We start from the raw sequence: 21,354 nt of genomic DNA on the forward strand, positions 1-21,354 counted from the left end.
GAGAGAGTGCAATTTTATACAACTTCCCAATGTGCTTTTGTTACCAAGAGAATGAAGCAAATTGTATCTTTTGTTAAAGGAGCAGAAATGCACTACTGGGAGCTAGCTGTACACATCTGCTGAGCCAATGACAAGAGGCATATATGTACAGACAGCAAACATCAGCTAGCTAGTAGTGCATTGCTGCCCCTGAGCCTACCTAGGTATGCTTTTCAACAAAGGATACTAATAGAAAACAGAAAATAGAATTAAATTGGAATGTTGTAAAAATTGTATTCTCTATCTGAATCGCAAAAGTTTAATTTTAACTTTACTGTCCCATTAAAGGGATAGTCTAGTCAGAATTAAACGTTCGTGATTCAGATAGAGTGTGCAATTTTAAGCATCTTTCTAATTTAATTCTATTATCAATTTTTCTTTGTTATCTTGGCATCTTTATTTGAAAAACCAAGAATGTAAACTTAGGAGCCAGCCCATTTTTGGTATAGCACCTGGGTAGCGCTTGCTTATTGGTGGCTACATTAAGACTATCCCTTTAATGCTTGAATATATGCGCGACAAAACACATATATAATATATTAAAATAAAGTATTTCACACATAGTTGTACATATTAAATACAAAAACAAGGTTTATTATTGAAATAAATGTTCTAACATAGATTTAAAGGGATATGGTCTATGATCAGGTGCAGGACTGGGACGGACACAAAGGTGTATATGTGATTTTATTTATGTGTATAAATATACAGAAGTCTATGCAGAAAGGGACTAAACAAGGTCACAATATCCGACCCCCAGATGATAGCACCTTAGGCTTTGGTTCTTGAGATTAGAAAAGACAGAATAAGGGTAGCGCTAATACAGAGTTTAGTCTATTGTAATGTTCCGGTGTGGTAGAGGCAGTGCTCCGTATTCTCAGAATGAGCTATTTGTGTGATGTAGCAAAGTGTTGGAATTATATACAAATTAAATGGATACTAAACCTCTAAGGGGACTATATATAATAGTACACCAAGTCTACTAAAAACAATGAAAATTTAATTGTAAATATATGAAATACAGAAGCAAATATTAGAAGGTGCCGGCACCAATGGCGGGGTTAAAAATACAATAAACACTAATATATTACAAATAGGACTTGATATTACGTAAGAACCAGATGGATATATTGTTAGATACAATTTATAACGTAAGAACAGTTTCTAACAATAAGTCTATGTTTCCCAGTTGGGTCTGTTTCGTGAGCAAAAGGATAGCAAACAAATGTTCCCAATTTACCATTTCTGTGTATCTGAATACCGTCTTCAAGTGGTTAAAACAAAACTGTTAGTAGCCGTAGAGCAGTGCTTTCCAAACTGTGTGTCGGGACACACTAGTGTGTCGGCAGCAGTGTGTAGGTGTGTCCCTGCTTCAGCACACATTTTTTTTAATTTTTTTTTTTTGGTTTCAGACTTTCCGCCTGCCTGCTACGCATATCACATGGTTGATACGTGATTGATACCTAGGGGGACACAGATCATCTTAACCTATTGGCACAGCTCAGTGGGAACTGAAACTATTCCCATTGGCGGCACATTGGCTCCTGACTGCACGTGTAGTCTCCTTAATTGGCTCGTGACTGCATGTGTAGTCAGTGTGTGGGACAGCAGTGTGTTTGCAGCGCGGGCAGTAGTCAATCGGACTCACCGAGCTCTGAGGGCGGCAGCTTAAATGCTGAGATGAAGTCAGTGGGGGTTTTTTGCAACTAGCTCCCAGTAGTGCATTGCTGCTCCTGCTCTTGATATATGGATAGGAAGTGGAAGCTTAAGAAATGCTTGATGATGAAATGCGAGTGTCTTTATCTAATATTCCACCAAATATTCAGAAATTGTGTTCATCCCATCAACCTCATACATCCCATTAAAATATCAAGTAGCTATTGGTGTTGTTAAACTTTTTTTTAATGCTTGCACATACATACTGTTACTTGTAAATACATTTAGTTATTATATAATCTATATATGTGTCTGTATCTCTTAAAACAAGTTAGTTTAACCTCCTGTTTGCCAATAGTACAACTGAATTACTGTGTCGCAAAATGATGTAGGTCTAAAAAGTGTGTCACCGACATGAAAAGTTTGGAAAGCTCTGCCGTAGAGGGTAAATGGAAAAAAACGCTCCTGCGGTGGTGTCCAATACTTTGTTGGTAACAGGCGATGTTGTTAGTGCACTGCGATTTCAAGATGTAAAATCCCACTTTCTCTTAATATCCTGTGTGTTGCCGTAACTGTTTTACAGGTAAGTCTTGGGGCCGGGGTAGTTGCTGGCAGCTGTGACAGAGCTCTCTGGGCTGTACCTCCAGGTCCTATTACCTATTACTGGAGGTACAGCCCAGAGAGCTCTGTCACGGCTGCCAGCAACTACCCCGACCCCAAGACTTACCTGTAAAACAGTTACGGCAACACACAGGATATTAAGAGAAAGTGGGATTTTACATCTTGAAATCGCAGTGCACTAACAACATCGCCTGTTACCAACAAAGTATTGGACACCACCGCAGGAGCGTTTTTTTCCATTTACCCTCTACGGCTACTAACAGTTTTGTTTTAACCACTTGAAGACGGTATTCAGATACACAGAAACGGTAAATTGGGAACATTTGTTTGCTATCCTTTTGCTCACGAAACAGACCCAACTGGGAAACATAGACTTATTGTTAGAAACTGTTCTTACGTTATAAATTGTATCTAACAATATATCCATCTGGTTCTTGCGTAATATCAAGTCCTATTTGTAATATATTAGTGTTTATTGTATTTTTAACCCCGCCATTGGTGCCGGCACCTTCTAATATTTGCTTCTGTATTTCATATATTTACAATTAAATTTTCATTGTTTTTAGTAGACTTGGTGTACTATTATATATAGTCCCCTTAGAGGTTTAGTATCCATTTAATTTGTATATAATTCCAACACTTTGCTACATCACACAAATAGCTCATTCTGAGAATACGGAGCACTGCCTCTACCACACCGGAACATTACAATAGACTAAACTCTGTATTAGCGCTACCCTTATTCTGTCTTTTCTAGTTTCACTTTTTTGGGCCGGACATAGGAGATATCCCGACCTTAGGGTAAGCTTATTAGAGTGAGAGTGTTTAGCATCTTTAACATCACTTCCTTCTTTGGTTCTTGAGATAACATTTTACTTTTAATTTGTAATACGCGTACAAAACTAGAAGCGCTATAGATATAACTTGAGCGGAGTTAGCACTCAGTAGCGCTTATATTTGTGTGCTTCATTTGTAATCTAGCGCTTAGTTATTCATACATGAGCTGCTCACTGACACCGGTCTGCTGTGTAACCATCTGAGAAATACAACTGTTATTTACATGCAACAAAATGACACCATCACAGAATATTCCCTTTACTTAACCCCTTAATGACAGACTACCCTGTATGTTCATGGCCGTTAAGGGTTTAACTAGCGCAGCTTTGCCAACAGTGGTAAAGTTTTGCTAGGACTGCATGCGGGAGGCAAGACCTGTGCTATATCCGGCAGATGTTTGAGGGTAATGCGTTAATTAGAGCTAATCACCTGTAGCCGTATTTATAGGAACTTCATCCTCCTCAGTTTTCACATGATCACATGCATACGGTTCTCCTCCGTGCTCAACCGCTGACTCATCTGAAGGTGTCACATCCATACGGCCTGTACAATAATGATATACATGCATATGTGTAAGTTGTTTGTAAGGGGTCACATCCATACGGCCTGTACAATAATGATATACATGCATATCTATAAGTTGTTTGTAAGGGGTCACATCCATACGGCCTGTACAATAATGATATACATGCATATCTATAAGTTGTTTGTAAGGGGTCACATCCATACGGCCTGTACAATAATGATATACATGCATATCTATAAGTTGTTTGTAAGGGGTCACATCCATACGGCCTGTACAATAATGATATACATGCATATGTGTAAGTTGTGTGTAAGGTGTCACATCCATACGGCCTGTACAATAATGATATACATGCATATGTGTAAGTTGTGTGTAAGGTGTCACATCCATACGGCCTGTACAATAATGATATACATGCATATGTGTAAGTTGTTTGTAAGGTGTCACATCCAAACGGCCTGTACAATAATGATATACATGCATATGTGTAAGCTGTTTGTAAGGGGTCACATCCATACGGCCTGTACAATAATGATATACATGCATATGTGTAAGTTGTCTGTAAGGTGTCACATCCATACGGCCTGTACAATAATGATATACATGCATATGTGTAAGGTGTCGCATCCATACGGCCTGTACAATAATGATATACATGCATATGTGTAAGCTGTTTGTAAGGGGTCACATCCATACGGCCTGTACAATAATGATATACATGCATATGTGTAAGTTGTTTGTAAGGTGTCACATCCATACGGCCTGTACAATAATGATATACATGCATATGTGTAAGTTGTGTGTAAGGTGTCACATCCATATGGCCTGTACAATAATGATATACATGCATATGTGTAAGTTGTGTGTAAGGTGTCACATCCATATGGCCTGTACAATAATGATATACATGCATATGTGTAAGTTGTGTGTAAGGTGTCACATCCATAGGGCCTGTACAATAATGATATATATGCATATGTGTAAGGTGTCGCATCCATACGGCCTGTACAATAATGATTTACATGCAAATGTGTAAGCTGTTTGTAAGGTGTCACATCCATACGGCCTGTACAATAATGATATACATGCATATGCGTAAGCTGTTTGTAAGGTGTCACATCCATATGGCCTGTACAATAATGATATACATGCATATCTGTAAGCTGATTGTAAGGTGTCACATCCATATGGCCTGTACAATAATGATATACATGCATATGTGTAAGCTGTTTGTAAGGTGTCACATCCATATGGCCTGTACAATAATGATATACATGCATATGTGTAAGTTGTTTGTAAGGTGTCACATCCATACGGCCTGTACAATAATGATATACATGCATATGTGTAAGTTGTTTGTAAGGTGTCACATCCATACGGCCTGTACAATAATGATATACATGCATATGTGTAAGTTGTTTGTAAGGTGTCACATCCATACGGCCTGTACAATAATGATATACATGCATATGTGTAAGTTGTCACATCAATACGGCCTGTACAATAATGATATACATGCATATGTGTAAGTTGTGTGTAAGGTGTCACATCCATACGGCCTGTACAATAATGATATACATGCATATGTGTAAGTTGTTTGTAAGGTGTCACATCCATACGGACTGTACAATAATGATAAACATGCATATGTTTAAGTTGTTTGTAAGAGGTCACATCCATACGGCCTGTACAATAATGATATACATGCATATGTGTAAGTTGTTTGTAAGGTGTCACATCCATACGGCTTGTACAATAATGATATACATGCATATGTGTAAGTTGTCACATCCATACGGCCTGTACAATAATGATATACATGCATATGTGTAAGTTGTGTGTAAGGTGTCACATCCATACGGCCTGTACAATAATGATATACATGCATGTGTGTAAGTTGTGTGTAAGGTGTCACATCCATACGGCCTGTACAATAATGATATACATGCATATGTGTAAGTTGTGTGTAAGGTGTCACATCCATACGGCCTGTACAATAATGATATACATGCATATGTGTAAGTTGTCACATCAATACGGCCTGTACAATAATGATATACATGCATATGTGTAAGTTGTGTGTAAGGTGTCACACCCATACGGCCTGTACAATAATGATATACATGCATATGTGTAAGTTGTCTGTAAGGTGTCACATCCATACGGCTTGTACAATAATGATATACATGCATATGTGTAAGTTGTTTGTAAGGTGTCACATCCATACGGCCTGTACAATAATGATATACATGCATATGTGTAAGTTGTTTGTAAGGTGTCACATCCATACGGCTTGTACAATAATGATATACATGCATATGTGTAAGTTGTTTGTAAGGTGTCACATCCATACGGCCTGTACAATAATGATATACATGCATATGTGTAAGTTGTTTGTAAGGTGTCACATCCATACGGCCTGTACAATAATGATATACATGCATATGTGTAAGTTGACTGTAAGGTGTCACATCCATACGGCCTGTACAATAATGATATACATGCATATGTGTAAGTTGTTTGTAAGGTGTCACATCCATACGGACTGTACAATAATGATATACATGCATATGTGTAAGTTGTCTGTAAGGTGTCACATCCATACGGCCTGTACAATAATGATATACATGCATATGTGTAAGCTGTCTGTAAGGTGTCACATCCATACGGCCTGTACAATAATGATATACATGCATATGTGTAAGCTGTCTGTAAGGTGTCACATCCATACGGCCTGTACAATAATGATATACATGCATATGTGTAAGTTGTCTGTAAGAGGTCACATCCATACGGCCTGTACAATAATGATATACATGCATATGTGTAAGCTGTCTGTAAGGTGTCACATCCATACGGCCTGTACAATAATGATATACATGCATATGTGTAAGCTGTCTGTAAGGTGTCACATCCATACGGCCTGTACAATAATGATATACATGCATATGTGTAAGTTGTCTGTAAGAGGTCACATCCATACGGCCTGTACAATAATGATATACATGCATATGTGTAAGCTGTCTGTAAGAGGTCACATCCATACGGCCTGTACAATAATGATATACATGCATATGTGTAAGTTGTTTGTAAGGTGTCACATCCATACGGCTTGTACAATAATGATATAAATTCATATGTGTAAGCTGTTTGTAGTACCCGTGTATCAATTTCTCACTAATTATATTAATAAAAATCATGTGATGACCCGAAAATAATAATGTGCAGAAGAGAATTATTTAGTAGACTATCACCCTTACTATGCACACTCACCTGTAGCTCACATGCCTCACACACAATATATGCACACACTCACCTGTAACCCCCACTTACCTCACACAACATATGTATACACTCACCTGTAACCCCAACTTACCTCACACAACATATGTATACACTCACCTGTAACCCACTTACCTCACACAACATATGTATACACTCACCTGTAAGCCCCACTTACCTCACACAACATATGTATACACTAACCTGTAACCCACTTACCTCACACAACATATGTATACACTCACCTGTAACCCACTTACCTCACACAACATATGTATACACTCACCTGTAACCCACTTACCTCACACAGCATATGTATACACTCACCTGTAACCCACTTACCTCACACAACATATGTATACACTCACCTGTAACCCACTTACCTCACACAGCATATGTATACACTCACCTGTAACCCACTTACCTCACACAGCATATGTATACACTCACCTGTAACCCACTTACCTCACACAGCATATGTATACACTCACCTGTAACCCCCACTTACCTCACAAAACATATGTATACACTCACCTGTAACCCACTTACCTCACACAGCATATGTATACACTCACCTGTAACCCACTTACCTCACACAACATATATGTACACTCACCTGTAACCCACTTACCTCACACACAATATACTGTACGTGGACACTCATCTGTAACCCATGTACCTCACACACAATATACTGTACGTGCACACTCATCTGTAACCCATGTACCTCACACACAATATACTGTACGTGCACACTCATCTGTAACCCACATGCCTCACACACACAACATACTGTACATGCACACTCATCTGTAACCCACAATATACTGTACGTGCACACTCACCTGTAACCCATGTACCTTACACACAGAATATACTGTACGTGCACACTCATCTTTAACCCACATACCTCACACACACAATATACTGTACGTGCACACTCATCTGTAACCCACATACCTCACACACAATATACTGTACGTGCACACTCATCTGTAACCCACTTTCCTCACACACAATATACTGTACGTGCACACTCATCTGTAACCCATGTACCTCACACACAATATACTGTACGTGCACACTCACCTGTAACCCATGTACCTCACACACAGAATATACTGTACGTGCACACTCATCTTTAACCCACATACCTCACACACAATATACTGTACGTGCACACTCATCTGTAACCCACATACCTCACACACAATATACTGTACGTGCACACTCACCTGTAACCCATATACCTCACACACAATATACTGTACGTGCACACTCATCTGTAACCCACATACCTCACACACAATATACTGTACGTGCACACTCATCTGTAACCCATGTACCTCACACACAATATACTGTACGTGCACACTCATCTATAACCCATGTACCTCACACACAATATACTGTACGTGCACACTCACCTGTAACCCATGTACCTTACACACACAATATACTGTATGTGCACACTCATCTGTAACCCACATACCTCACACACAATATACTGTACGTGCACACTCATCTGTAACACACATACCTCACACACAATATACTGTACGTGCACACTCATTTGTAACCCACATACCTCACACACAATATACTGTACGTGCACACTCATCTGTAACCCACGTACCTCACACACATAATATACTGTACGTGCACACTCATCTGTAACCCATGTACCTCACACACACACACAATATACTGTACATGCACACTCATCTGTAACTCACATACCTCACACACAATATACTGTACGTACACACTCACCTGTAACCAATATACCTCACAGACAATATACTGTACGTGCACAGTCACCTGTAACCCATATACCTCACACACACAATATACTGTACGTGCACACTTATCTGTAACCCACATACCTCACACACAATATACTGTATGTGCACACTCATCTGTAACCCATACCTCACACACAATATACTGTACGTGCACACTCATCTGTTACCCACGTACCTTACACACACAATATACTGTACGTGCACACTCACCTGTAACCCATGTTAGTACATGTGAGTACAGAGGTCACATCCATACGGCCTGTACAATAATGATATACATGCATATGTGTAAGTTGTTTGTAAGGTGTCACATCCATACGGCTTGTACAATAATGATATAAATTCATATGTGTAAGCTGTTTGTAGTACCCGTGTATCAATTTCTCACTAATTATATTAATAAAAATCATGTGATGACCCGAAAATAATAATGTGCAGAAGAGAATTATTTAGTAGACTATCACCCTTACTATGCACACTCACCTGTAGCTCACATGCCTCACACACAATATATGCACACACTCACCTGTAACCCCCACTTACCTCACACAACATATGTATACACTCACCTGTAACCCCAACTTACCACACACAACATATGTATACACTCACCTGTAACCCCCACTTACCTCACACAACATATGTATACACTCACCTGTAAGCCCCACTTACCTCACACAACATATGTATACACTCACCTGTAAGCCCCACTTACCTCAAACAACATATGTATACACTCACCTGTAACCCACTTACCTCACACAACATATGTATACACTCACCTGTAACCCACTTACCTCACACAACATATGTATACACTCACCTGTAACCCACTTACCTCACACAGCATATGTATACACTCACCTGTAACCCACTTACCTCACACAACATATGTATACACTCACCTGTAACCCACTTACCTCACACAGCATATGTATACACTCACCTGTTACCCACTTACCTCACACAGCATATGTATACACTCACCTGTAACCCACTTACCTCACACAGCATATGTATACACTCACCTGTAACCCCCACTTACCTCACAAAACATATGTATACACTCACCTGTAACCCACTTACCTCACACAACATATGTATACACTCACCTGTAACCCCCACTTACCTCACAAAACATATGTATACACTCACCTGTAACCCACTTACCTCACACAGCATATGTATACACTCACCTGTAACCCACTTACCTCACACAACATATATGTACACTCACCTGTAACCCACTTACCTCACACACAATATACTGTACGTGGACACTCATCTGTAACCCATGTACCTCACACACAATATACTGTACGTGCACACTCATCTGTAACCCATGTACCTCACACACAATATACTGTATGTGCACACTCATCTGTAACCCACATGCCTCACACACACAACATACTGTACATGCACACTCATCTGTAACCCACAATATACTGTACGTGCACACTCACCTGTAACCCATGTACCTTACACACAGAATATACTGTACGTGCACACTCATCTTTAACCCACATACCTCACACACACAATATACTGTACGTGCACACTCATCTGTAACCCACATACCTCACACACACAATATACTGTACGTGCACACTCATCTGTAACCCACATGCCTCACACACAACATACTGTACATGCACACTCATCTGTAACCCACTTTCCTCACACACAATATACTGTACGTGCACACTCATCTGTAACCCATGTACCTCACACACAATATACTGTACGTGCACACTCACCTGTAACCCATGTACCTTACACACAGAATATACTGTACGTGCACACTCATCTTTAACCCACATACCTCACACACAATATACTGTACGTGCACACTCATCTGTAACCCACATACCTCACACACAATATACTGTACGTGCACACTCACCTGTAACCCATATACCTCACACACACAATATACTGTACGTGCACACTCATCTGTAACCCACATACCTCACACACAATATACTGTACGTGCACACTCATCTGTAACCCATATACCTCACACACAATATACTGTACGTGCACACTCATCTGTAACCCATGTACCTCACACACAATATACTGTACGTGCACACTCACCTGTAACCCATGTACCTTACACACACAATATACTGTATGTGCACACTCATCTGTAACTCACATACCTCACACACAATATACTGTACGTGCACACTCATCTGTAACCCATGTACCTCACACACAATATACTGTACGTGCACACTCATCTGTAACCCATGTACCTCACACACAATATACTGTACGTGCACACTCACCTGTAACCCATGTACCTTACACACACAATATACTGTACGTGCACACTCATCTGTAACCCACATATCTCACACACAAAATACTGTACGTGCACACTCATCTGTAACACACATACCTCACACACAATATACTGTACGTGCACACTCATTTGTAACCCACATACCTCACACACAATATACTGTACGTGCACACTCATCTGTAACCCACGTACCTCACACACATAATATACTGTACGTGCACACTCATCTGTAACCCATGTACCTCACACACACACAATATACTGTACATGCACACTCATCTGTAACTCACATACCTCACACACAATATACTGTACGTACACACTCACCTGTAACCAATATACCTCACAGACAATATACTGTACGTGCACAGTCACCTGTAACCCATATACCTCACACACACAATATACTGTACGTGCACACTTATCTGTAACCCACATACCTCACACACAATATACTGTATGTGCACACTCATCTGTAATCCATGTACCTCACACACAATATACTGTACGTTCACACTCATCTGTAACCCATACCTCACACACAATATACTGTACGTGCACACTCATCTGTAACCCATATACCTCACACACAATATACTGTATGTGCACACTCATCTGTAACCCACATACCTCACACACAATATACTGTACGTGCACACTCATCTGTAACCCACATACCTCACACACAATATACTGTACGTGCACACTCATCTGTAACCCATGTACCTCACACACAATATACTGTACGTGCACACTCACCTGTAACCCATGTTAGTACATGTGAGTACAGAGGTCACATCCATACGGCCTGTACAATAATGATATACATGCATATGTGTAAGTTGTCTGTAAGAGGTCACATCCATACGGCCTGTACAATAATGATATACATGCATATGTGTAAGGTGTCACATCCATACGGCCTGTACAATAATGATATACATGCATATGTGTAAGCTGTTTGTAAGGTGTCACATCCATACGGCTTGTACAATAATGATATAAATTCATATGTGTAAGCTGTTTGTAGTACCCGTGTATCAATTTCTCACTAATTATATTAATAAAAAACATGTGATGACCCGAAAATAATAATGTGCAGAAGAGAATTATTTAGTAGACTATCACCCTTACTATGCACACTCACCTGTAGCTCACATGCCTCACACACAATATATGCACACACTCACCTGTAACCCCCACTTACCTCACACAACATATGTATACACTCACCTGTAACCCCAACTTACCTCACACAACATATGTATACACTCACCTGTAACCCCCACTTACCTCACACAACATATGTATACACTCACCTGTAACCCCCACTTACCTCACACAACATATGTATACACTCACCTGTAAGCCCCACTTACCTCAAACAACATATGTATACACTCACCTGTAAGCCCCACTTACCTCACACAACATATGTATACACTCACCTGTAAGCCCCACTTACCTCACACAACATATGTATACACTCACCTGTAAGCCCCACTTACCTCACACAACATATGTATACACTCACCTGTAACCCCCACTTACCTCACACAACATATGTATACACTCACCTGTAACCCACTTACCTCACACAACATATGTATACACTCACCTGTAACCCACTTACCTCACACAACATATGTATACACTCACCTGTAAGCCCCACTTACCTCACACAACATATGTATACACTCACCTGTAAGCCCCACTTACCTCACACAACATATGTATACACTCACCTGTAAGCCCCACTTACCTCACACAACATATGTATACACTCACCTGTAAGCCCCACTTACCTCACACAACATATGTATGCACTCACCTGTAAGCCCCACTTACCTCACACAACATATGTATACACTCACCTGTAAGCCCCACTTAGCTCACACAACATATGTATACACTCACCTGTAAGCCCCACTTAGCTCACACAACATATGTATACACTCACCTGTAAGCCCCACTTACCTCACACAACATATGTATACACTAACCTGTAACCCACTTACCTCACACAACATATGTATACACTCACCTGTAACCCACTTACCTCACACAACATATGTATACACTCACCTGTAACCCACTTACCTCACACAGCATATGTATACACTCACCTGTAACCCACTTACCTCACACAGCATATGTATACACTCACCTGTAACCCACTTACCTCACACAGCATATGTATACACTCACCTGTAACCCACTTACCTCACACAGCATATGTATACACTCACCTGTAACCCCCACTTACCTCACAAAACATATGTATACACTCACCTGTAACCCACTTACCTCACACAGCATATGTATACACTCACCTGTAACCCACTTACCTCACACAACATATATGTACACTCACCTGTAACCCACTTACCTCACACACAATATACTGTACGTGGACACTCATCTGTAACCCATGTACCTCACACACAATATACTGTACGTGCACACTCATCTGTAACCCATGTACCTCACACACAATATACTGTACGTGCACACTCATCTGTAACCCACATGCCTCACACACACAACATACTGTACATGCACACTCATCTGTAACCCACAATATAATGTACGTGCACACTCACCTGTAACCCATGTACCTTACACACAGAATATACTGTACGTGCACACTCATCTTTAACCCACATACCTCACACACACAATATACTGTACGTGCACACTCATCTGTAACCCACAAACCTCACACACAATATACTGTACGTGCACACTCACCTGTAACCCATATACCTCACACACAATATACTGTACGTGCACACTCATCTGTAACCCACATACCTCACACACAATATACTGTACGTGCACACTCATCTGTAACCCACATACCTCACACACAATATACTGTACGTGCACACTCATCTGTAACCCACATGCCTCACACACAACATACTGTACATGCACACTCATCTGTAACCCACTTTCCTCACACACAATATACTGTACGTGCACACTCATCTGTAACCCATGTACCTCACACACAATATACTGTACGTGCACACTCACCTGTAACCCATGTACCTTACACACAGAATATACTGTACGTGCACACTCATCTTTAACCCACATACCTCACACACAATATACTGTACGTGCACACTCATCTGTAACCCACATACCTCACACACAATATACTGTACGTGCACACTCACCTGTAACCCATATACCTCACACACAATATACTGTACGTGCACACTCATCTGTAACCCACATACCTCACACACAATATACTGTACGTGCACACTCATCTGTAACCCATGTACCTCACACACAATATACTGTACGTGCACACTCATCTATAACCCATGTACCTCACACACAATATACTGTACGTGCACACTCACCTGTAACCCATGTACCTTACACACACAATATACTGTATGTGCACACTCATCTGTAACCCACATACCTCACACACAATATACTGTACGTGCACACTCATCTGTAACCCATGTACCTCACACACAATATACTGTACGTGCACACTCATCTGTAACCCATGTACCTCACACACAATATACTGTACGTGCACACTCACCTGTAACCCATGTACCTTACACACACAATATACTGTACGTGCACACTCATCTGTAACCCATGTACCTCACACACAATATACTGTACGTGCACACTCATCTATAACCCATGTACCTCACACACAATATACTGTACGTGCACACTCACCTGTAACCCATGTACCTTACACACACAATATACTGTATGTGCACACTCATCTGTAACCCACATACCTCACACACAATATACTGTACGTGCACACTCATCTGTAACCCATGTACCTCACACACAATATACTGTACGTGCACACTCATCTGTAACCCACATACCTCACACACAATATACTGTACGTGCACACTCACCTGTAACCCATGTACCTTACACACACAATATACTGTACGTGCACACTCATCTGTAACCCACATATCTCACACACAAAATACTGTACGTGCACACTCATCTGTAACACACATACCTCACACACAATATACTGTACGTGCACACTCATTTGTAACCCACATACCTCACACACAATTTACTGTACGTGCACACTCATCTGTAACCCACGTACCTCACACACACACAATATACTGTACGTGCACACTCATCTGTAACCCATGTACCTCACACACACAATATACTGTACATGCACACTCATCTGTAACTCACATACAATATACTGTACGTACACACTCACCTGTAACCAATATACCTCACAGACAATATACTGTACGTGCACAGTCACCTGTAACCCATATACCTCACACACACAATATACTGTACGTGCACACTTATCTGTAACCCACATACCTCACACACAATATACTGTATGTGCACACACATCTGTAACCCATGTACCTCACACACAATATACTGTACGTTCACACTCATCTGTAACCCATACCTCACACACAATATACTGTACGTGCACACTCATCTGTAACCCATATACCTCACACACAATATACTGTACGTGCACACTCATCTGTAACCCATGTACCTCACACACAATATACTGTACGTGCACACTCACCTGTTACCCACGTACCTTACACACACAATATACTGTATGTGCACACTCATCTGTAACCCACATACCTCACACACAATATACTGTACGTGCACACTCATCTGTAACCCATGTACCTCACACACAATATACTGTACGTGCACACTCACCTGTTACCCACGTACCTTACACACACAATATACTGTACGTGCACACTCACCTGTTACCCACGTACCTTACACACACAATATACTGTATGTGCACACTCATCTGTAACCCACATACCTCACACACAATATACTGTACGTGCACACTCATCTGTAACCCACATACCTCACACACAATATACTGTACGTGCACACTCATCTGTAACCCATGTACCTCACACACAATATACTGTACGTGCACACTCATCTGTAACCCATGTACCTCACACACAATATACTGTACGTGCACACTCATCTGTAACCCATGTACCTCACACACACAATATACTGTACGTGCACACTCATCTGTAACCCACATACCTCACAATATACTGTACGTGCACGCTCATCTGTAACCCACATACCTCACACACAATATACTGTACGTGCACACTCACCTGTAACCCATGTACCTTACACACACACACACAATATACTGTACGTGCACACTCATCTGTAACCCACATACCTCACACACAATATACTGTACGTGCACACTCATCTGTAACCCATGTACCTCACACACAATATACTGTATGTGCACACTCATATGTAACCCACATACCTCACACACAATATACTGTACGTGCACACTCAACTGTAACCCACATACCTCACACACAATATACTGTACGTGCACACTCACCTGTAACCCATGTACCTCACACACACAATATACTGTACGTGCACACTCAGCTGTAACCCATGTACTTCACACACAATATACTGTACGTGCACACTCAGCTGTAACCCACATACCTCACACACAATATACTGTACGTGCACACTCAGCTGTAACCCACATACCTCACACACAATATACTGTACGTGCACACTCAGCTGTAACCCACATACCTAACACACAATATACTGTACGTGCACTCATCTGTAACCCACATACCTCACACACAATATACTGTACGTGCACTCATCTGTAACCCACATACTTCACACACAATATACTGTACGTGCACACTCATCTGTAACCCACATACCTCACACACAATATACTGTACGTGGACACTCATCTGTAACCCACATACCTCACACACAATATACTGTATGTGCACACTCATATGTAACCCACATACCTCACACACAATATACTGTACGTGCACACTCATCTGTAACCCACATACCTCACACACAATATACTGTACGTGCACACTCATCTGTAACTCACATACCTCACACACAATATACTGTATGTGCACACTCATCTGTAACTCACATACCTCACACACAATATACTGTACATGCACACTCATCTGTAACCCACATACCTCACACACAATATACTGTACGTGCACACTCATCTGTAACCGATGTACCTCACACACAATATACTGTACGTGCACACTCACCTGTAACCCATGTACCTTACACACACAATATACTGTATGTGCACACTCATCTGTAACCCACATACCTCACACACAATATACTGTACGTGCACACTCATCTGTAACCCATGTACCTCACACACAATATACTGTACGTGCACACTCATCTGTAACCCATGTACCTTACACACACAATATACTGTACGTGCACACTCATCTGTAACCCACATACCTCACACACAATATACTGTACGTGCACACTCATCTGTAACCCACATACCTCACACACAATATACTGTACGTGCACACTCATCTGTAACCCACGTACCTCACACACACAATATACTGTACGTGCACACTTATCTGTAACCCACATACCTCACACACAATATACTGTATGTGCACACTCATCTGTAATCCATGTACCTCACACACAATATACTGTACGTTCACACTCATCTGTAACACACATACCTCACACACAATATACTGTACGTGCACACTCATCTGTAACCCACATACCTCACACACAATATACTGTACGTGCACACTCACCTGTAACCCATATACCTCACACACAATATACTGTACGTGCACACTCATCTGTAACCCACATACCTCACACACAATATACTGTACGTGCACACTCATCTGTAACCCATGTACCTCACACACAATATACTGTACGTGCACACTCATCTATAACCCATGTACCTCACACACAATATACTGTACGTGCACACTCACCTGTAACCCATGTACCTTACACACACAATATACTGTATGTGCACACTCATCTGTAACCCACATACCTCACACACAATATACTGTACGTGCACACTCATCTGTAACACACATACCTCACACACAATATACTGTACGTGCACACTCATTTGTAACCCACATACCTCACACACAATATACTGTACGTGCACGCTCATCTGTAACCCACATACCTCACACACAATATACTGTACGTGCACACTCACCTGTAACCCATGTACCTTACACACACACACACAATATACTGTACGTGCACACTCATCTGTAACCCACATACCTCACACACAATATACTGTACGTGCACACTCATCTGTAACCCATGTACCTCACACACAATATACTGTATGTGCACACTCATATGTAACCCACATACCTCACACACAATATACTGTACGTGCACACTCAACTGTAACCCACATACCTCACACACAATATACTGTACGTGCACACTCACCTGTAACCCATGTACCTCACACACACAATATACTGTACGTGCACACTCAGCTGTAACCCATGTACTTCACACACAATATACTGTACGTGCACACTCATCTGTAACCCACATACCTCACACACAATATACTGTACGTGCACACTCACCTGTAACCCACATACCTCACACACAATATACTGTACATGCACACTCAGCTGTAACCCACATACCTAACACACAATATACTGTACGTGCACTCATCTGTAACCCACATACCTCACACACAATATACTGTACGTGCACTCATCTGTAACCCACATACTTCACACACAATATACTGTACGTGCACACTCATCTGTAACCCACATACCTCACACACAATATACTGTACGTGGACACTCATCTGTAACCCACATACCTCACACACAATATACTGTATGTGCACACTCATATGTAACCCACATACCTCACACACAATATACTGTACGTGCACACTCATCTGTAACCCACCTACCTCACACACAATATACTGTACATGCACACTCATCTGTAACCCACATACCTCACACACAATATACTGTATGTGCACACTCATCTGTAACTCACATACCTCACACACAATATACTGTACATGCACACTCATCTGTAACTCACATACCTCACACACAATATACTGTACGTGCACACTCATCTGTAACCGATGTACCTCACACACAATATACTGTACGTGCACACTCACCTGTAACCCATGTACCTTACACACACAATATACTGTATGTGCACACTCATCTGTAACCCACATACCTCACACACAATATACTGTACGTGCACACTCATCTGTAACCCATGTACCTCACACACAATATACTGTACGTGCACACTCATCTGTAACCCATGTACCTTACACACACAATATACTGTACGTGCACACTCATCTGTAACCCACATACCTCACACACAATATACTGTACGTGCACACTCATTTGTAACCCACATACCTCACACACAATATACTGTACGTGCACACTCATCTGTAACCCACGTACCTCACACACACAATATACTGTACGTGCACACTTATCTGTAACCCACATACCTCACACACAATATACTGTATGTGCACACTCATCTGTAATCCATGTACCTCACACACAATATACTGTACGTTCACACTCATCTGTAACACACATACCTCACACACAATATACTGTACGTGCACACTCATCTGTAACCCACATACCTCACACACAATATACTGTACGTGCACACTCACCTGTAACCCATATACCTCACACACAATATACTGTACGTGCACACTCATCTGTAACCCACATACCTCACACACAATATACTGTACGTGCACACTCATCTGTAACCCATGTACCTCACACACAATATACTGTACGTGCACACTCATCTATAACCCATGTACCTCACACACAATATACTGTACGTGCACACTCACCTGTAACCCATGTACCTTACACACACAATATACTGTATGTGCACACTCATCTGTAACCCACATACCTCACACACAATATACTGTACGTGCACACTCATCTGTAACACACATACCTCACACACAATATACTGTACGTGCACACTCATTTGTAACCCACATACCTCACACACAATATACTGTACGTGCACACTCATCTGTAACCCACGTACCTCACACACACACACAATATACTGTACATGCACACTCATCTGTAACTCACATACCTCACACACAATATACTGTACGTACACACTCACCTGTAACCAATATACCTCACAGACAATATACTGTACGTGCACAGTCACCTGTAACCCATATACCTCACACACACAATATACTGTACGTGCACACTTATCTGTAACCCACATACCTCACACACAATATACTGTATGTGCACACTCATCTGTAACCCATACCTCACACACAATATACTGTACGTGCACACTCATCTGTTACCCACGTACCTTACACACACAATATACTGTACGTGCACACTCACCTGTAACCCATGTTAGTACATGTGAGTACAGAGGTCACATCCATACGGCCTGTACAATAATGATATACATGCATATGTGTAAGTTGTTTGTAAGGTGTCACATCCATACGGCTTGTACAATAATGATATAAATTCATATGTGTAAGCTGTTTGTAGTACCCGTGTATCAATTTCTCACTAATTATATTAATAAAAATCATGTGATGACCCGAAAATAATAATGTGCAGAAGAGAATTATTTAGTAGACTATCACCCTTACTATGCACACTCACCTGTAGCTCACATGCCTCACACACAATATATGCACACACTCACCTGTAACCCCCACTTACCTCACACAACATATGTATACACTCACCTGTAACCCCAACTTACCACACACAACATATGTATACACTCACCTGTAACCCCCACTTACCTCACACAACATATGTATACACTCACCTGTAAGCCCCACTTACCTCACACAACATATGTATACACTCACCTGTAAGCCCCACTTACCTCAAACAACATATGTATACACTCACCTGTAACCCACTTACCTCACACAACATATGTATACACTCACCTGTAACCCACTTACCTCACACAACATATGTATACACTCACCTGTAACCCACTTACCTCACACAGCATATGTATACACTCACCTGTAACCCACTTACCTCACACAACATATGTATACACTCACCTGTAACCCACTTACCTCACACAGCATATGTATACACTCACCTGTTACCCACTTACCTCACACAGCATATGTATACACTCACCTGTAACCCACTTACCTCACACAGCATATGTATACACTCACCTGTAACCCCCACTTACCTCACAAAACATATGTATACACTCACCTGTAACCCACTTACCTCACACAACATATGTATACACTCACCTGTAACCCCCACTTACCTCACAAAACATATGTATACACTCACCTGTAA

General features: G+C 41.1%; 1 protein-coding gene across 1 annotated transcript in view; it reads right to left on the minus strand.

Moving 5' to 3' along the window:
- Positions 1-21,354, minus strand: part of LOC128659984 (zinc finger protein 585A-like) — a 523,622-nt gene that overhangs the window by 488,762 nt on the left and 13,506 nt on the right. Inside the window, exon 3 of the mRNA XM_053713577.1 lies at positions 3,583-3,696. Coding sequence (XP_053569552.1) covers positions 3,583-3,696 — 114 coding nt within the window. The remainder of the gene's footprint in view (positions 1-3,582; positions 3,697-21,354) is intronic.

This window comes from Bombina bombina, chromosome 5 (assembly GCF_027579735.1).
Source record: "Bombina bombina isolate aBomBom1 chromosome 5, aBomBom1.pri, whole genome shotgun sequence".
Lineage (NCBI taxonomy): Eukaryota > Metazoa > Chordata > Amphibia > Anura > Bombinatoridae > Bombina > Bombina bombina.